Source organism: Pleurodeles waltl, chromosome 10 (genome assembly GCF_031143425.1).
Source record: "Pleurodeles waltl isolate 20211129_DDA chromosome 10, aPleWal1.hap1.20221129, whole genome shotgun sequence".
NCBI classification, from domain to species: Eukaryota; Metazoa; Chordata; class Amphibia; order Caudata; family Salamandridae; genus Pleurodeles; species Pleurodeles waltl.
The window spans coordinates 257,042,732-257,064,021 of NC_090449.1; the positions used below are offsets into that span (position 1 = coordinate 257,042,732).

Below are 21,290 nucleotides of genomic sequence, written 5' to 3' on the forward strand. Positions count from 1 at the left end.
ATCAAACTTCTCAGAATAATAAACCCACACTGATGCCAGTGTTGGATTTGTTAAAAAATGCACACAGAGGGCGTCTTAGAGATACCCCCTGTATTTTACCCAATTGTTCAGTGCAGGACTGACTGGTCTGTGCCAGCCTGCTGCTGAGAGACGAGTGTCTGACCTCATGCGGTGAGAGCCTTTGTGCTCTCTGAGGACAGAAACAAAGCCTGCTCTGGGTGGAGGTGCTTCACACCTGCCCCCTGCAGGAACTGTAACACCTAGCAGTGAGCTTCAAAGGCTCAAGCTTCGTGTTACAATGCCCCAGGGCACTCCAGCTAGTGGAGATGCCCGCCTCCTGGACCCAGCCCCCACTTTTGGCGGCAAGTCCAGGAGAGATAATGAGAAAAACAAGGAGGAGTCACTGGCCAGTCAGGACAGCCCCTAAGGTGTCCTGAGCTGAGGTGCCTCTAACTTTTAGAAATCCTCCATCTTGCAGATGGAGGATTCCCCCAATAGGATTAGGGATGTGACCCCCTCCCCTTGGGAGGAGGCACAAAGAGGGTGTACCCACCCTCAGGGCTAGTAGCCATTGGCTACTAACCCCCCAGACCTAAACACGCCCTTAAATTTAGTATTTAAGGGCTTCCCTGAACCTAAAGATTTAGATTCCTGCAACAACAAGAAGAAGGACTGCCCAGCTGAAAACCCCTGCAGAGGAAGACCAGAAGACAACAACTGCCTTGGCTCCAGAAACTCACCGGCCTGTCTCCTGCCTTCCAAAGAACTCTGCTCCAGCGACGCCTTCCAAAGGGACCAGCGACCTCTGAATCCTCTGAGGACTGCCCTGCTTCGACGACGACAAGAAACTCCCGAGGACAGCGGACCTGCTCCAAAAAGACTGCAACTTTGTTTCAAGAAGCAGCTTTAAAGAACCCTGCAACTCCCCGCAAGAAGCGTGAGACTTGCAACACTGCACCCGGCGACCCCGACTCGGCTGGTGGAGAACCAACACCTCAGGGAGGACCCCCGGACTACTCTACGACTGTGAGTACCAAAACCTGTCCCACCTGAGCCCCCACAGCGCCGCCTGCAGAGGGAATCCCGAGGCTTCCCCTGACCGCGACTCTCTGAAACCTAAGTCCCGACGCCTGGAAAAGACCCTGCACCCGCAGCCCCCAGGACCTGAAGGACCGGACTTTCACTGCAGAAGTGACCCCCAGGAGTCCCTCTCCCTTGCCCAAGTGGAGGTTTCCCCGAGGAAGCCCCCCCCTTGCCTGCCTGCAGCGCTGAAGAGATCCCTTGATCTCTCATTGACTTACATTGCGAACCCGACGCTTGTTCTAACACTGCACCCGGCCGCCCCGCGCCGCTGAGGGTGAAATTTCTGTGTGGGCTTGTGTCCCCCCCGGTGCCCTACAAAACCCCCCTGGTCTGCCCTCCGAAGACGCGGGTACTTACCTGCAAGCAGACCGGAACCGGGGCACCCCCTTCTCTCCATTATAGCCTATGCGTTTTGGGCACCACTTTGAACTCTGCACCTGACCGGCCCTGAGCTGCTGGTGTGGTAACTTTGGGGTTGCTCTGAACCCCCAACGGTGGGCTACCTTGGACCAAGAACTGAACCCTGTAAGTGTCTTACTTACCTGGTAAAACTAACAAAAACTTACCTCCCCCAGGAACTGTGAAAATTGCGCTGTGTCCACTTTTAAAATAGCTATTTGTGAATAACTTGAAAAGTATACATGCAATTGAAATGATTCAAAGTTCCTAATGTACTTACCTGCAATACCTTTCAAACAAGATATTACATGTTAAATTTGAACCTGTGGTTCTTAAAATAAACTAAGAAAAGATATTTTTCTATAACAAAACCTATTGGCTGGATTTGTCTCTGAGTGTGTGTACCTCATTTATTGTCTATGTGTATGTACAACAAATGCTTAACACTACTCCTTGGATAAGCCTACTGCTCGACCACACTACCACAAAATAGAGCATTAGTATTATCTCTTTTTACCACTATTTTACCTCTAAGGGGAACCCTTGGACTCTGCATGCTATTCCTTACTTTGAAATAGCACATACAGAGCCAACTTCCTACATTGGTGGATCAGCGGTGGGGTACAAGACTTTGCATTTGCTGGACTACTCAGCCAATACCTGATCACACGACAAATTCCAAAATTGTCATTAGAAATTGATTTTTGCAATTTGAAAAGTTTTCTAAATTCTTTAAAGTCCTGCTAGGGCCTTGTGTTAGTCCCTGTTAGCATTTCTTTTAGAGTTTAAAAGTTTGCTAAAAGTTTGAATTTAGAACCTGGAACTAGTTTTGGATTCTTAAAAAGTATTCCAACTTTTAGAAGCATAATGTCTAGTACAGATGTGAATGTGGTGGAACTCGACACCACACCTTACCTCCATCTTAAGATGAGGGAGCTAAGGTCACTCTGTAAAATAAAGAAAATAACAATGGGCCCCAGACCTTCCAAACTACAGCTCCAGGAGCTGTTGGCAGAGTTTGCAAAGGCCAACCCCTCTGAGGATGGCAACACAGAGGATGAAGATAGTGACTTGGAGGAAAATTCCCCCCTACCAGTCCTATTTAGGGAGAACAGGGTCTCTCAAACCCTGACTCCAAAAATAGCAGTCAGAAATGCTGGCTCCCTCACAGGAGGGTCCAGCCTCTCTGAAATCACTGAAAGTAACTCCAGTGAAGAGGACATCCAGTTAGCCAGGATGGCCAAAAGATTGGCTTTGGAAAAACAGATCCTAGCCATAGAAAGGGAAAGACAAGAGATGGGCCTAGGACCCATCAATGGTGGCAGCAACATAAATAGGGTCAGAGATTCTCCTGACATGTTGAAAATCCCCAAAGGGATTGTAACTAAATATGAAGATGGTGATGACATCACCAAATGGTTCACAGCTTTTGAGAGGGCTTGTGAAACCAGAAAAGTGAACAAATCTCACTGGGGTGCTCTCCTTTGGGAAATGTTCACAGGAAAGTGTAGGGATAGACTCCTCACACTCTCTAAAAAAGATGCAGAATCTTATGACCTCATGAAGGGTACCCTGATTGAGGGCTTTGGATTCTCCACTGAGGAGTATAGAATTAGATTCAGGGGGGCTCAAAAATCCTCGAGCCAGACCTGGGTTGATTATGTTGACTACTCAGTAAAAACACTGGATGGTTGGGTAACTGGAAATGAAGTGTATGACTATGTTGGGCTTTATAATTTGTTTATGAAAGAACACATTTTAAGTAACTGCTTCAATGAAAAGTTGCATCAGTATCTGGTAGACCTAGGTCCAATTTCTCCCCAAGAATTGGGAAAGAAGGCAGACCACTGGGTCAAGACTAGGGTAACCAAAACTTCCACTGGGGGTGACCAAAAGAAAGGGGTTACAAAGCCTCCCCAGGAGAAAGTGGGTGACACTAGAAACAAAGAAAAAGAGTCCCCTGTAGGCCCCCAAAAACCAGACCAGGTGGGTGGGCCCAGAGACACAACCCAAAACAAAGGTGGGTACAAGGGTAAGAGCTGGGATGCCACTAAGGCATGGTGCCATAACTGTAAACAGACAGGGCACCACACCAAGGACACTTCTTGTCCCAAAAACAAACCCCCTAGCAAAATCCCAGGGGTGACCAGTGTAGCCATTGGGGATGACTCCTCAGATGAGGAGGTCTTCATAGCCTTCAACTGGAAAAAGGGCCCAACAGGTGAGTTGGAGATTCCAGAGGGAAGTAGACACTTCCACCACCTACAGGTGAATGGAATCCCAGCCACTGCCCTGAGAGACACTTGTGCCAGTCACACTATTGTGCATGACAGGCTGGTGTTCTCAAACCAATACATCCCAGGTGAGATGGCCAGAGTAAGAGTTAGCCCAGACAGGGTCACTTGTAGGCCAGTGGCTTTTGTGCCCATAGAAGTGGGTGGGACTTTTAGCTGGAGAAGGGTGGTAGTCAGTACAGACCTCCCCCTTGATTGTCTCCTTGGAAATGACTACCCAGAGGTTAGTCAGAGCTCAAGAGAGGAACTGGTCCAGTGCCAGTCCTCTCCCAAGGATTCTGGAGTGCCTGCCTCTGCAGTAAATGCAAGTAGGCCCCAGAAGAAAAAGAAAAGGAAACAGAGTAGGAAAGGTGGACAACCTTTAGCCAAGGTTCCAGCAAGCCAAGAAGATTCTGCTCCAGTAGGGGAGAACTCCAAAAGTGGCTCTGAAAAAGTCCAACCTGACCCACAAGAAGTCCTGGCTAGTCAGGCAACTGTTAAGCCTGAGTGGGTGGCTCCTCAGCTAACAGAAGAAAGAGTGGAAGAAGGGTGTTTACTACAAGATGGGGTAACCCCCCACTCTAATACAGCAGACAGGCACCCTGAACCCAAAGAAGCCTGTAACTTAGCCCCTTCCCTTGTAGGTGAAGAGCTAAAGGTGTGGTTCTGGGCACTGATAGCTGTCAGTGGCCTCTGCTGGGTGTTAGCCTTTATGGCTGCACTATCCTTGGCATGGTGGTCTGACCCCATGCCAAATAGCAAGTTAGGCCCCCTGATCCTGTTGGTCATGGTGGGGTTACTCCAGCTCTGGGTAACCTCTTTGGGTAAGCTAGGGGTGACCCTGGCTAAGATAAGATTAGCAGAGGTGGATACCTCTAACCCCAAAATAGAGAGAATGGGTGAAGACATAAAAAGCACGGACAAGAGGCAGTTCAGACTAGGTCCTATCACTGTGGAAGTGGGTCAGTTCCCCAGAGGGAATGACCTGAACAGGAGGATGTAAGGCAGAGTAGGCCCTGCAACAAACCAGCCTATTTCCTCTACTCTTCCTCGCCTGACAGACTAGGAAGACTCTCCCAGCTTTGGCTGAGTCTCCTGGCCTGTGGGCTGGGGGGGGGCTTGTGTAAAGAAATGGCTCCCTGTTGCAGTTACCCCCCACTTTTTGCCTGATACTGATGCTGACTTGACTGAGAAGTGTGCTGGGACCCTGCTAACCAGGCCCCAGCACCAGTGTTCTTTCACCTAAAATGTACCATTGTTTCCACAATTGGCACAACCCTGGCCCCTAGGTAAGTCCCTTGTAACTGGTACCCCTGGTACCAAGGGCCCTGATGCCAGGGAAGGTCTCTAAGGGCTGCAGCATGTCTTATGCCACACTAGGGACCCCTCACTCAGCACAGACACACTGCTTGCCAGCTTGTGTGTGCTGATGGGGAGAAAATGACTAAGTCGACATGGCACTCCCCTCAGGGTGCCATGCCAACCTCCCACTGCCTGTGGCATAGGTAAGTCACCCCTCTAGTAGGCCTTACAGCCCTAAGGCAGGGTGCACTATACCACAGGTGAGGGCATATGTGCATGAGCACTATGCCCCTACAGTGTCTAAGCAAAACCTTAGACATTGTAAGTGCAGGGTAGCCATAATAGTATATGGGCTGGGAGTCTGTCAAAAACGAACTCCACAGCCCCATAATGGCTACACTGAATACTGGGAAGTTTAGTATCAAACTTCTCAGAATAATAAACCCACACTGATGCCAGTGTTGGATTTGTTAAAAAATGCACACAGAGGGCGTCTTAGAGATACCCCCTGTATTTTACCCAATTGTTCAGTGCAGGACTGACTGGTCTGTGCCAGCCTGCTGCTGAGAGACGAGTGTCTGACCTCATGCGGTGAGAGCCTTTGTGCTCTCTGAGGACAGAAACAAAGCCTGCTCTGGGTGGAGGTGCTTCACACCTCCCCCCTGCAGGAACTGTAACACCTAGCAGTGAGCTTCAAAGGCTCAAGCTTCGTGTTACAATGCCCCAGGGCACTCCAGCTAGTGGAGATGCCCGCCTCCTGGACCCAGCCCCCACTTTTGGCGGCAAGTCCAGGAGAGATAATGAGAAAAACAAGGAGGAGTCACTGGCCAGTCAGGACAGCCCCTAAGGTGTCCTGAGCTGAGGTGCCTCTAACTTTTAGAAATCCTCCATCTTGCAGATGGAGGATTCCCCCAATAGGATTAGGGATGTGACCCCCTCCCCTTGGGAGGAGGCACAAAGAGGGTGTACCCACCCTCAGGGCTAGTAGCCATTGGCTACTAACCCCCCAGACCTAAACACGCCCTTAAATTTAGTATTTAAGGGCTTCCCTGAACCTAAAGATTTAGATTCCTGCAACAACAAGAAGAAGGACTGCCCAGCTGAAAACCCCTGCAGAGGAAGACCAGAAGACAACAACTGCCTTGGCTCCAGAAACTCACCGGCCTGTCTCCTGCCTTCCAAAGAACTCTGCTCCAGCGACGCCTTCCAAAGGGACCAGCGACCTCTGAATCCTCTGAGGACTGCCCTGCTTCGACGACGACAAGAAACTCCCGAGGACAGCGGACCTGCTCCAAAAAGACTGCAACTTTGTTTCAAGAAGCAGCTTTAAAGAACCCTGCAACTCCCCGCAAGAAGCGTGAGACTTGCAACACTGCACCCGGCGACCCCGACTCGGCTGGTGGAGAACCAACACCTCAGGGAGGACCCCCGGACTACTCTACGACTGTGAGTACCAAAACCTGTCCCCCCTGAGCCCCCACAGCGGCGCCTGCAGAGGGAATCCCGAGGCTTCCCCTGACCGCGACTCTCTGAAACCTAAGTCCCGACGCCTGGAAAAGACCCTGCACCCGCAGCCCCCAGGACCTGAAGGACCGGACTTTCACTGCAGAAGTGACCCCCAGGAGTCCCTCTCCCTTGCCCAAGTGGAGGTTTCCCCGAGGAAGCCCCCCCTTGCCTGCCTGCAGCGCTGAAGAGATCCCTTGATCTCTCATTGACTTACATTGCGAACCCGACGCTTGTTCTAACACTGCACCTGGCCGCCCCCGCGCCGCTGAGGGTGAAATTTCTGTGTGGGCTTGTGTCCCCCCCGGTGCCCTACAAAACCCCCCTGGTCTGCCCTCCGAAGACGCGGGTACTTACCTGCAAGCAGACCGGAACCGGGGCACCCCCTTCTCTCCATTATAGCCTACGCGTTTTGGGCACCACTTTGAACTCTGCACCTGACCGGCCCTGAGCTGCTGGTGTGGTAACTTTGGGGTTGCTCTGAACCCCCAACGGTGGGCTACCTTGGACCAAGAACTGAACCCTGTAAGTGTCTTACTTACCTGGTAAAACTAACAAAAACTTACCTCCCCCAGGAACTGTGAAAATTGCACTAAGTGTCCACTTTTAAAATAGCTATTTGTGAATAACTTGAAAAGTATACATGCAATTGAAATGATTCAAAGTTCCTAATGTACTTACCTGCAATACCTTTCAGACAAGATATTACATGTTAAATTTGAACCTGTGGTTCTTAAAATAAACTAAGAAAATATATTTTTCTATAACAAAACCTATTGGCTGGATTTGTCTCTGAGTGTGTGTACCTCATTTATTGTCTATGTGTATGTACAACAAATGCTTAACACTACTCCTTGGATAAGCCTACTGCTCGACCACACTACCACAAAATAGAGCATTAGTATTATCTCTTTTTACCACTATTTTACCTCTAAGGGGAACCCTTGGACTCTGTGCATGCTATTCCTTACTTTGAAATAGCACATACAGAGCCAACTTCCTACATCAACCATGAGATGTTGTGATCTCCGCTCCCTTAGGTCTCACTCCCGCCCTCAGGCTATGCCCTGCCTGTTAGTAACATAGAGACAGATGTAGGAAGCATTTTGCATGGTGCAAACTGCGAAAATCGCAGTTTGCGCCATGCAAAATGCTCATCGCGATGCTCATTCACAATTTGCGAGTCGGTACCGCCTCGCAAGTTGTGAATGCGACTCGCAAATAGGAAGGGGTGTCCCCTTCCTATTTGCGACTCGCATCGCGGTGCTAAATTGCTTTGTGACCGCGAATGCGGTCGCAAAGCAATTCGCAGTTACCGCCAGTGTCACACTGGTGGTAACCCATTCGCAAAAGGAAAGGGGTCCCTATGGGACCCCTTCCCCTTTGTGAATGTTGCCAAAAAGGTTTTTTCAGAGCAGTTTCGTTATTTTTTTATTTTGCAACTCATTTTCCTTTAAGCAAAACGGGCTGCAAAATAAATAAATAAAACAGCTTTATTTAAGAAGCAGTCACAGACATGGAGGTCTGCTGTCTTCAGCAGGCCACCATCCCTGTGAGTGCAGGGACTCGCAAAATGCGACCCACCTCATTAGTATTAATGAGGTGGGTCTTTGCGACCCCATAGCGAATCGCAGACGGTGTCTGAGACACCATTCTGCATCCGATTTTGCGAATCGGAACTTGCTACATCTGGCCCATAGTCACTTTAAGTGGACCGTTCCTACATGCATGCCCAAAAACACTGTCTGAGGATGTTTGAATGCACCATGACAAATAACTGACTACACACATCGTTTTGTGCACATATCAAAGTCAAAATGAGTAATCTTAAGTGAATGGAGACCTTAATATATAGAGCCTACAAATATTTCTCACCTCTAAACATGCTTCAAAAATGACTTTTACATAGCAAATCACAATACGTAGTTGTGAATACAACTGGTCAAATACCAGAAATTCACTCAGAATCCATACGATTACAGCACATTATTAATACTATTGTTTTTACAAAAATATACAGGCTTTGTTTCCCATTTTTTCATTTTGCTCAGAAGATGGGACATTTCCCAAACATGCCAAGAGGTTGCCCTGTGATCACCAAGATTCTCGTAAGCAAACTTTGCCAGGGCCAACTGAGCTGCCTTGTAGGAGTGGGTAAGTGCCCGCTATACAGGGACCAGTTTCATACATATTTCATACAGCCGCGGTGCCCATGTGAGCCAAATTGTGTGGAAAAGGTCTCTCATAACATATGATTGACTGTTGGATTAACGTTAAAATATACTGCCATTGCTAAACAAAACAACTTATTGACAAAAATTAACACAGGCAGATCGGCGATATCGCAATGGTGGAAATTAGGCTCTCCGATTTGCATGGAGTGTGCTGCAAAGCTGTGATTTTGAAACACTGAATGTAGTGACTAAACCAATAACATAGAAAAGTTTACCTGGGAACAGAGCGTTGCTTCTTCATGGAAATATCCTCTCATAAAATCACAGTATTCCCTGGATGTAATTTCACACCTTTAAAAGAATCATAGTTGTTTAAATGTACCATATATTATAAAGCTTCATTCAAGAAAAGCATTAAAAGCTGAACACAATCTGACCGTATTTGCATAGTTTGTGTGGTGTGCTATAAAAATACAAGCAGGTATTACTTTCGGATGTTGCATACGAGGGTCAGCTCGTGTGTGGGAGCCAAGCCAAGCTCCTGGTACGGCTTTACTCACCTCGCCACCCCTGTCCATTTGTCGGCTTGCCCACCTCTAGTGTTGTTAATGATCTGCACTAGCATGTACAATGCAAATTTAGCTGTGCCCCCAATTGAATGAAAGATGTAGTCACCCTTGCAGTAAAGGGAGATGGCAGCCCAGTCGCGGAAGGCATCTTTGCCTGATGGAACACTGCACACGCCGGTAGAGTACTGGCAGATCAATCGTTAGATATACTATGGCTGTAAAAAACAATGGCTGTGGTGCATCCTTCACAACAATGAGTTATGCAGTGTAATGAAGCTCTTGCTCTGCAGTTGCCAGTAGCTTTGGAGACTCGTGAGAATCAATGCTCAAAGCAGTCCATTTCACTACAAAGGTAAAGCCCTGATTAGCTCAGTCTGCAAGCATATGAGCTCCTTCCAAGTGTGCCTGAACACAACTGAGCTCTACAGCAGATTATCTATTAATAAAAGTCTAGGCTTCGCATAGTTGACAGAGCGCCTCAGGATGAGAAATGACTGGCAGAGGTATAACGGATGCTAGGTGGAATGATCTTTCTAGGGCCAGAGGCTAACCTATCAAGTGAGACCGAATCTATGAATTCCTGTGATTGCAGAAAACAAATCATGCAACTGTGATATCATGCAGGAAAATCGAATGTTGGTCTGGTTTCCTACCTCTGCAGTTGAAAAACCTACATTTTACGAATGTATTTAAGAAAATCTAATGCTCGTAATATCTCCCGCGACATTTTGTCATTTTAGTTTCAGGAAGAAACCGAACACTGATTGTTGTTCCCTAAACCAAGTTTGCTCTAGGAACTTCCCTCTTTGTGCCGGGAGACCCTAGGGTGAACAAGCACTTATAAAACTTAACTGAAATAGCATAACATACCCCACAGACCTCAAGCACCAGCTAAATAGTCACCAGGAGTCATGGGCAATCTCAGGGTTTCCCCTGCCAAGGAGTCCATAGAATGCCTTACAAATCCCACACTTCCCTCATGGTTAGGTGTCTGTTCACATTGAGGAATGTAATCATCTTTATAAACCATTGTAATAAGACTTAAGGAGTTTCTGGGAAGAATGCACGGCAAAGCAGGACTCGGGCCATGATGGAATCCCAAGCATTACCTGGGCTGTGACGGGTCACTTTCTGCAAGATCTTCCAAATATCTTGGTAGACGTGTCCAAGGGAGCAAGACATTGCATGGTAGTAGCTTTACCACCATGCTGTTTTTTGCAAATGGTTCACGTGTCATTAGAATTGAGAAGTAGGATCACTTGTGACACTAGAATTACAGTGGGTAGGTGTTGCCATTGTCGAGCCAGTACCTACTTTCAAGTAAAAAAAGGGAATTACACAACTATGCCTTTATGTGCCTGAAAGCACAGCTATCCCGGCAGTTTCCATGAGAAACATCTAACCAGTAAGCAATGCAAAGGTAATCCTGAAGGAAAACCTTCCCATCTGTGATATATTTCTTCTTTCTTGAAACAATCTTCCTGGCTAAATGAACAGCTATCTTTAATTATGTGTACTTTAGGAACCAACTCACTTCTATGCATAGTTATTTACCTTCAAACGTTAAGCATAAAAGGAATCAGACTTTCAGAAAATGGAATGACAGGAAACATTTTGCACGTGGAATGTTCTGACTTTCCCTCTGAAAGAGTTAATGAAGCGAAAGGGCTTTTAACAAAATACTGCTAAACACTGACAGTCATTTCAAGGTCCCACTGCTGCTGAGCTGTGATAATTCTTGATAGCTGGCTTTGATGTCACTCCGAGAGAAACGGATGGGGATCACCGAGGTAATAATGGAACCAACAATATTGTGCAACAAAAATATTGTGTCAAAAATATCGATAACAAATATATCTTTTTCCTAAACTTATAATGGTAAATACAAAAGTATATAAAAAATATCATTTCACACTAACATTGTTATAAGCATACAAAAATATTGCTGCTTAATATATAAAGTTTATAGGAGTAAATCTTAATTATTGGACTACATACCATTAATATAATGTTAGTTAAATAAATCTCACTAATTTTTAACACTATATAAAAAAATACATATACTTATATAAACATACATTCATATATATATATGTATGTTTATAAACATATATATACCATAATTATTACAATCCATATCGTACATTATTTTAATTTTTTGTTTAAATATTTACCTTTACTATCATAAAAAACATATTACATCAAATATGAAAAGTAATAAAGTATAAAACATTATATAAATTACGAAACAAATAAAATAAAAAATATTAAAAAATAAACAAATTAGAAACAAATAAAAATATAAACAAATACTATAAAATTAAAATTATGAACACATATTAATAATAAACATATTTAAAAAATGTTAGAAAATGTATTTAAGTCTGGGAATAACACATAGACTATTTGCACTCTAGTTTATACAACAGTAGGGAAAGCGCTGGTCTTCGGAGGGGTAAGATTTACTATTTCTACTTCAGTCTGTACAACAGGAGGGAAAACACTGGAATTCATTGGGATTAAAATTGCTATTTCCACTCCAGTCTAAGCAACAGTATGGAAAGCGTTGGACTTTGGAGGGGTAAAATTTACTATTCCCAGTCTAGTGTGTGTAACAATAGGGAAAGCGCTGGAGTTGAGCGGGGTTAAACTTACTATTCCCTCTCCAGTCTGTGCAACAGTAGGGAAAGTGTTGGACTTTGGAGGGGTTAATTTAACTATTCCCTCTCCAGTCTGTGCAACAGTAGGGAAAGTGTTGGACTTTGGAGGGGTTAATTTAACTATTCCCACTCCATTCTATGCAACAGTAGGGAAAGTGATGGACTTCGGTGGGGTTAAAATAACTATTCCCACTCTAATCTGTGCAACATTAGAAAGAGTGCTAGACTCCGAAGAGGTTAACATTACTATTCCCACTCCAGTCTGTGCAACAGTACGGAAAGTGTTGGACTTCAGAGGGGTTAAGGAAAATGTTACCCAGTAGACATCTGTACTTGGCATGTAGTGCTGCATATTCCTACCATTTAGTATTGGGTTTGGAGTGTTACAAGTTGTTTTTCTTCGAAGAAGCATTTTGGAATCATGGGATCGAGTGACTCCTCCTTCTTGGTGATACTGCACATGGGCACCTAGTCCTTTGTTAGACTGTTTTCCCGCAGGCCGGTGAAAGAGAGAGAACAGAGGAAGTATAGAGAAAGAGATGTCCATGCAAGTGTACCTACATACGTACAAATATATACAGGTATATGATAACGGGAACGGCCACAGGCATCCAGGAAGGAGGGCGAGCAATGTGAATCTACAGCACTACATGCCAAGAACACATGTCTACTGGGTAAGTATCATTTTCCGTTCCATGGCATGTGTGGCTATAGATGCACATGCTCTACATAGATTGTAAAGTAGTCCATCCATGAAAGCGGTGGCTAACCTGTGGGAGTTGCAGTTGTTTGAAAAAGTATTCTTAGGACAGCCTGTCCTACATTGACTTGGCGCACTAGTACATCTATACAATAATGCTTTGTGAATGTATTGTGGTGCACACCAAGTAGCTGCTTATGCATTTAACTATCCATCTAGCTATGCTGTTTTTTTCTTTAATATTGGAATACCCTTATGAGGTTGAAAAAACGCTATAAAAAGCTGTTTAGTTTTTCTAAATTCTTTGGTCCCATCCATGTAGTACCTGAGTGCTCGTTTGGCATCAAGAGTGTGGTGAGCTCTTTCTGCAACAGATTTTGGTTGTGGGAAATAAAATGGTGACTCAATGGATTGATTGATAAGAAATTGAGAAACCAATTTGGGTAGGAACTTTGGATTTGTACGAAGAACAATTTTTCTTTGTAAGAAACGTTCTTCCAATGTTAGGGCCTGGAGCTCACTAACATGTCTGAGAGATGAGATAGCGACTTAAGAATGCCACTTTCCAAGAAAGATACTGAAGCGGACATTAATTAAGTGGCTCAAAAGGAGGCCCCATGAGCCTAGTAAGTACAATATTAAGATCCCAGGATGGTGCTAGGAGGCACCCTGGATGGAATTACTCTTTTAAGGCCTTTCACAAAGTTGTTGATAACTGGGATTCTGAACAAAGAAGTACGTCTTCTGTTCTGTAAGCATGCTGATATCACTGCAAGGTGAAGACGAATACAAGTGTAAGCCAAATTTGCTTTCTGTAAATGAAGCAAATAGCAAACAATGTCTAGTACAGTAGACTTAATGGGGCTAATTGTTTGGACTGACAGTAGCAGGCAAAATAGTTACATTTTGATGCATAACATGCTCTTGTTGTAGGTCTACAAGCTTCTCTGAGAATGTCCATACATTTCGAAGGCAATCCTAAATACCCAAACTCTATGACTTCAGGAGCCATATCACAAGGTTGAGTGACTTGAGGTCTGGATGTCTGACCTGTCTTTGATCCTGTGTGAGAAGATCTGGTCTGTTGGGGTGCTTCTAGTGAGGAACTAGTGAGAGGTCCAGGAGAGTAGTGAACCATGGCTGGCATCCCCAAGTGGGAGCTACAAGATTATGGTGAGTGATGTGTGCCTGATTTTCCAAATGAACAATGGAATGAGAGGAAGAGGTGGAAAATCATAAGCAAATATCCCTGACCAGTTAATCCATAGAGCATTGCCCTTGGATTGAGGGTGTGGGTGCCTGGATGCCAAGCTTAGGCACTTAGGCCCATATTTATACTTTTTTAGTGCCGTATGTGCGTCATTTGTTTACACAAAAGCGGCACAAATGCGGTAGAGTGATGGAACATTGCCTCCTTTCCTCTACTAGATGTATTTAACCTTGACCGAGAATCCTGACGATCAATAAAATACATAGGTTTGTAGGTTCTCTAGCCAATTTTAATTTTTCTCTCTCCTGCTCCTCCTACTGAGTAGGTTCAAATTGATCCCTACATCTGTCCAGTTTGGCACGTACTTTTGCTTCAAGATCTCCAGCAAAGAGTCCCCCTGTGTGGGGCCCACCAGAAACTGCAGTGCCAGTCTGGCGAGGAGCAAGCCCTATGATGAAGCATGACATCCAACGGATGTGTGAGGGCATTTGCTTCTACTTTTAGGACTGCCTAGTGGATCTCTTTCTCTTATTCTTGGAACAGTGTACTCATCTAGATTGGTATTACTGTTGGTGAGACTGTACACTGGACCACATATGGTCAGATAGACAGTGACATTACTACAGAGATTAAAGGTGTACATATTACAAATCACAGTCTTAGTCATGATTCACAAACAAAGATATCAAGCGCTGTAATACAGTTTGATTTGTTTGGAAGAAACAAACAGGAAAAACTTTATGTTTAACTTAATGCATCCATGACTGAGATTCAAAGTCACAACAAATATACCTTCCTTTTGTGCCAATACAACAGGGCCTGCCTGTGATGACACAGTCCATGTGCAGATGATTTGGGTACTTTCCGTAAGTGGTTTTAGTGCAAATCTGAAAAGAGCAAAAAAAAAAGTCACATTTGTGCTGCCTTACTTTCAGTCCAAAAATAACACAATTCTCTGTTAGAAAGAATGTAGTTTTGAACCATGTGTTGTGACCCCTGAAAAGCTAGATTTGGCAGTATGCTACTAAATGCATGCTCAAGCAATACCCTCTTCATATGGACCCTTTTCAGTATGCAATTCTTTGCCTTAAACTACTACTACCTATTTTACCTATTTAATTAACACATTTTTACCCAGTAGTGCCGCACTAGGACCACAGCGTACTTCCAGAAATCCACAAAACCTTTATCTAGTGCAATAGGTATTTAACCTTTTACTAAATCGCAAAATACCTGGTTTTAAGTTGATTGCAATGGTCTGGTTATTATACAACTTGCTTCCAAGCATGGTGAAAGACTGTAACCCACTGCAGTTTTCAGTAATCTTTTGTTAGCAGTAAACATTTGGTAGGTGAATGGAGAGCTCCTGCTGTGGGCTAGGCCTTATACCCTTGTGGACGAGAGGTGCAGTCTTAAACATGATTCATCGGCTGACAGACAGTCAAAGAAATCTTAGTAGTGTATGATAATTTTGTGATGCTTTTGCAACTGCTGTTGCCATAGTTTTTGGAAGTCTCAGAAATTTGTTTTCAGATGTTTTGCAAAGCCTAGATGTAATGTGCTGCTGTTATCTAGTCTAGCTTCTACAATGTACTTAGAAGTTGTGATCTAGCCTTTTCATCCACTTGTGATTGCACTCACAGAGAAATTTTATTATAGATAGGTAGGTGCAATTGTCTGTGGCATTATTGACTTGTTGCTTTATGAACAGCAAACCGTCTAGGTCATCCGCAAGTGGTAACTCAGAGACCTGCTCATAATGAACAACCTTTAAAACTGAAGCTTTTACAGTGTATGGTCATAGGTTTAGGTTTTTTGGATCGGTCATCTTTGCTGGAATTTGTTGCCATTAGGTTCAAGGCAATTCGCACCCATCCATTATTTGATGAGTACATAAAGTGATTTGAAATGTTTCATATAAATGACAGAGCAGTGCAAACATAGCTGAATGTCATAATCTTTCTCATGAAACCTTATGAATCTAAATAGGAATAGGTTCTGCAAGCGTAGCATGTAGATGGTGAATTATTGAGGAGAGAGGAGGTCCCTGTGGGGAACCAGAACTTGCCTACATACCTGGAGCTTCAAAAGCCTCAAACCAGACATGTGATCTACTAATTTGCAAGGAAGGCAATAACCAGCTAAGTGCTTCCTCCATCGCCTGTGTAACTTATCTTACCCTGTCCAGCAGGAACCTATTATCAATAGTAGTGAAGGTGCCTAGTAGGCCAATGATAACCACTAATGATGATTGACCTAGTTCACTTTCATCAATAACTGCTTTTTACCAGCAATCATGGCTCACTCTGTACCCTACCTTGGCAAGCACTGGGTTCCCATTCCTCCAGTAAGCATTCTGTTTCAATGTAAATTAAAAACTGGATTGTACTGACTATCTCCAAACTCTCAGCAGCCAGTATGCCCTTGCTCTTGGTCAGAAGTTAGCTACACTTCGAGGAGCACATGTGGCTCATTCGAGAAAATGTGCTATCAATGCTTGGTTTACTATTTCTTAAGGCTCTTTACATGAAGTTATAGTGATTTTGATTTTAAAAGGGGTAAATGTCACAGCATTTTTGATGACAGCCCTACGCTGCTTACACGCTGAGGGCTTACAAATACAGATGAGACAAACTATGTTACTGAGTTCACCTCTAATAGATATCTCTTTGTGGCATTTCATACAGGGCTATTACCACTACCATACCTGCTGATACAGAGCTCTTTTGGAGGAGAGTGATGTCAGAAATCAATGAAATAGAGGGTGGCAGATTTGTAATCCATAATTCACCCTGGCAGAGATTGAGGTTATTGTCGTACAAAGCGGTCAAAGCAAACAGATGGGGCCCTATCCTGAGTTTGGCGCACTGTAAAGCCCATCTGCCAAACTACCGACAGGGTGGCAGCGTATGCGGTGACCTCTCCGCCGGAGCTATTATGGGTTTCCTGCTGGGCCAAGGGGTGGAAACCTAAGTTTCCGCCCATAGGAAACAGGCTACAGCATTGTCTCTGGCTCGCAATCGAGCTGGCGGCAAAGCTGTAGTCATCAGGGTGCACCAGCACCATCACAATGTTCACTGTTTGCAAGGCAGACAGTGAACACTGCGATGGTGCTGACCAGGGGGTGCCCTGCACTGCCCATGCCAAGTGCATGGGCAGTACAAGGGGCCCCTTGGGGGACAGCTGCACCCGTTCTCCGACAGCCTTTTTATGGCGGAGCTACCACCATGAAACCACTGGGGGAGAAGGGGATCGTAATCGCCAAGGCAGCGATGCTTGTAGCACGCCCTGGCAGATTAGGACTGCCACCACCCTCCAGACCACTGGGATATTAGATCTTGGTGGAGCTGGTGATTTCCTGGCAGCCCAACCGCCAGGGTTGTAATATGGCGGTCGCACTGCCGCATTGGTGGTAGCATAGACCGCTACCGCGATTGTGGCAGTCTGGAGATCACCACACTCGTAATGGGGCCCATAGTCATGACATCCTAACTCCCTTTCCCAGATGCCAAGGACCTTATTTTGAGTTACCCGCAGTTTAGATGTGGGAGACACTGTGGAAGAATTACTGATTATCACAGTTATCTCCCCCTCCCAAACTACAAGCTTTCGAAGTTTTAGTGACTGGAATGAGGAATGAATATGTGGATCTGGGATAACTGGGTCTTATTCTGCTGGTTATCCTTGATTCCAGGGAGTGTTTCGCGCAGATTTCCCACTGGCTGTGAATAGGTGGCAAAGTTAAGTGCTGTGGCCATGGATGGCCGTGGAGGGTTGGAAACAAGTGTGCAGGCAAGACAGGCTCTGTAGTAGGGTGGGAGCGTTTGATGCTCCACCATCCTGTGGCAAGCGGTCAGGTGGGGGCCAAATATAATCAATCTTCCCTCTGCATCGCCTAAAGACCCAGTAATTTTACTAGTTGCATTTCTGCACCTGATAAAACTAAGGGCCTGATTTAGAGTTTAGCGGATGGGGTTACTCCATCACAAATGTGATGGATAACCCATCTGCCGCATTACACACCCATTATATCCTATGGGAATCGTATGTGACAGATAATCCGTCCGCCGTATTACGATCCCATTATATCCTATGGAAATCGTATGTGATAGAGTAACTTGTCCACCAAACTATAAATCAGGCCCTTAGTCTACTATTCTTACACCAGTTTTCAATGTTTTTCACTTAATGAACTTGAACCTGATTGCTAGTTGAGGCGTTATTGCCCCAAATAAATAATGATCCCACGGGATACATTATTTATTGGGTGCAATAAATAACACCTATTATTAATATATAGGGCATAAGATGCGGATTTTGGTGTTAACGTACCAGAATCTGCATGATACTGTAAATTGTCTATGTTTTCCCCTGTTACATTTCGGCAGGTTTAACCATCTGAAACTTAACGAATGTTGTTTTATTTAACGCATCTGATAATTATCAATAGGTTAAATAAAGCCAATTCATAATTCCATCCCATGCGCAAAGGGGATCCACTCATAATTAGGCCCTTTCTCTCCACTAAAACGTTTAAAGTTAAATGATAATTTGGCACAACACTGTGCCACTCTGGATGTAGCAATACTGCCTCTCAATTTTACAAACAATATAAATGCAGTTAGCTATGGATTGCATCCAGGAGAAGCAGAATGTTTTAATTTCAGGAATCCATTGTTGCCTATATTGTTAAAAAAAAACAATGAATATAGATAAAATAAGTTTTCTGCATGGTAGACCGCTTAGTGCAGGAAAGGGTTACAACGTTTACAATAATGTCTGAAATAACAGTGGGTCCTCAACAAAATTACAACTATTAAAATAATATTTGGGTGTCGTGAAGGGGTTATAAACCCCCCCTTTTATTTTTAAAAGGTGGGAAAGGAATTGTACATCATTTTCTCTCTTCATTACTTGTATTTTTCATGTTTTTTTCTGCCCAAAGTTAATAGCAGGCTATCATTTCCTTGCTCTTCTTTTCTGGTTCATTTCAGTAGTCAGAGCTTTTGGCACATAGTTACATTACTAGTGGCAACAGAAAAGATGCCATGCACCTTACCAGTCAGCTTCAGCATTATTACTTGCAAAGTGAAATCTTCTGGAAGTAAAGTACAAGTTACTTACCTTCTGTAACGAAATATCTGATAGAGACATAGGGCCTGATTACAACTTTAAAGGAGGTGTTAATCCCTCTCAAATGTGACGGATATACCACCAGCCATATTATGAGTTCCATAGGATATAATGGACTCGTAATACGGCTGGTGGTATATCTGTCACTTTACCGTCACTTTTAACGATTAACACCTCCTCCAAAGTTGTAATCAGGCCCTTATTCTAGTTGCAGATTCCTTACCTTAGAATTTCCCCCTGGCGTCGGACTGGATCCGGAGATTTTTCTTCGAGTAATACCCTTGCGCATCGGTAGGTGGCGTCGGTCGACTTCGAGGGCTTCGTTGGCGTCGTAGTCGCCGTGATTACGTCAGGAGTAGTAGTGGAAGCAGCAGTTGCTCTGGTGGAATGAGCAAGCAATCCCTCAGGAAGTTGCTTCTTGGCCAAAGCGTAGCACATTTTGATGCAAAGAAGCACCCAAGGCTTTTGAACTGCCTTCCCTTTTTTCGCATCCACATACCCAACAAAGAGTTGATCATCCACCCGGAAATCTTTAGTACGAATAAGGTAGAACACCAATGCTCTTTTTGGGTCCAGACGGTTGAGTCTCTCCTCCTCATTTGATGGATTTGGGAGTGCATTCAAAGTATGCAGAGTGATGGACTGGCCTACATGAAAGGGTGTAACCACCTTAGGAAGGAAGGATGCCTTATTGCGTAACACTACTTTGTCATGGTGCACAGACAAGTATGGAGGTTTTGAGGAAAGGGCCGGAAGCTCACTCACCCTGTGAGCAGAGATGATTGCAACAAGAAAGACAGTTTTGAAGGTGAGAAGCCGCAAGGGACAGTTATGCACTGGCTCAAAGGGAGAACACATCAAACAAGTAAGTACAAGATTGAGGTCCCTCTGAGGCATGATAAATGGTGTGGGAGGACATAAATAGGTGAGTGCTTTTAGGAATCTACTTACAATAGGAGATTTAAAGAGTGAGGGCTGATCAGGTAGCCTAAGAGGGAACGAAATGGCAGATTAATACCCTTTAAGGGTGCCCAAAGCAGAGCTCTGCTGGGCCAAAGAAAGAATGAACAGAAGAACCTCGGATAGAGGGGCAGAAAGAGGATCAACAGATTTGTTGGTACACCATGCCACAAATGTATTCCAACAACAGGCGTATACAGTTTTGGTTGATGGATGCCTGGCTGCCAAGATAACATCGCAGACTTCTGGTGGAAGTGCAAAAACCATCAACTGTTGCCGCTCAATCTCCACGCATGAAGGCAGAGGTTGGACAGGTTCGGGTGAAGAACCGTCCCCTGTTGCTGTGACAGAAGATCCGCCCGAAGAGGCAGTCTGAGTGGAGGATCGATGGACATGCTCAATAGTTCTGGATACCATACTCTCCGTGCCCAGTCCGGAGCCACCAAGATGACTTGGGCCCAGTCATTCCTGATTTTCTTGAGAACTCTGGGCAGAAGAGGTATAGGCGGAAAGGAGGCCTGAGTTCCACTCGAGACAAAAAGCGTCTCCAAGCGAGTGCCTCCTTGGAAACTCCAATGCGCAAAACAGCTGACATTGCGCGTTCTCTGCGGAGGCGTACAGATCTAACCAAGGCTCTCCTCACTGCTGAAAGAGACCTTGGCCCACCTCCGGATGGAGACGCCATTTGTGATCGGCTGCGCCCACTGTTGGCTCATGGTGCAATGGCTGGCCAACAGAGATCTTTTCCGGCTCTGGCCTCCACACTGACGGCAGCCAGTCACCCTCCACCTTTTGTCCCCCCTCCACTTTCCTCTTCCCAATCCAAATGCCCCCTTCCCCTACTTACTCAAAGCACTCAGACAGATCTGCATGGATCCACATCAACACAAAAAGATGCACATATAAACACAAGCACCACAAAACAAACTGGCACACGTGCAAACAACATCCACCCAAAAAACACAACATGCATGACTTTCACAGACACCCCTACCACCCTCAGCATCACACACACACATACCCGCAGGTCCCACTGCAGAGCCCGCATATGCCATCTGGCATGTGTTACTAGCAGGAGGCCATGAGGCCCTGCAGCCTCAGAGACAGTCTCACTGGAACCCAAGACCGAGGCCGAAAGATCGGAAATATAGCCTTAATGTCTTGGACTCGCCTTTCGGGAGGATAAGGCCGAAACTGCACTGGGTCCAGAACAGCTCCGATTAAAGGGAGCGTCTGAGAGGGAGTCAGGTGTGACTTCGGCACGTTTATAGTGAACCCCAGCGTGTGCAGGAGGTTCGCCGTAGTCTGAAGGTGGGAGACGCCT

General features: G+C 45.1%; 1 protein-coding gene across 3 annotated transcripts in view; it reads right to left on the reverse strand.

Moving 5' to 3' along the window:
* Positions 1-21,290, reverse strand: part of RHBDF1 (rhomboid 5 homolog 1) — a 337,002-nt gene that overhangs the window by 16,425 nt on the left and 299,287 nt on the right. For all 3 annotated transcript variants that reach the window (XM_069210378.1, XM_069210376.1, XM_069210377.1), the window contains 2 exons: positions 14,666-14,760; positions 9,010-9,085 (listed from right to left, as the gene is read on the reverse strand). In XM_069210378.1, the coding sequence (XP_069066479.1) occupies positions 9,010-9,085; positions 14,666-14,760 (171 nt within the window). The remainder of the gene's footprint in view (positions 1-9,009; positions 9,086-14,665; positions 14,761-21,290) is intronic.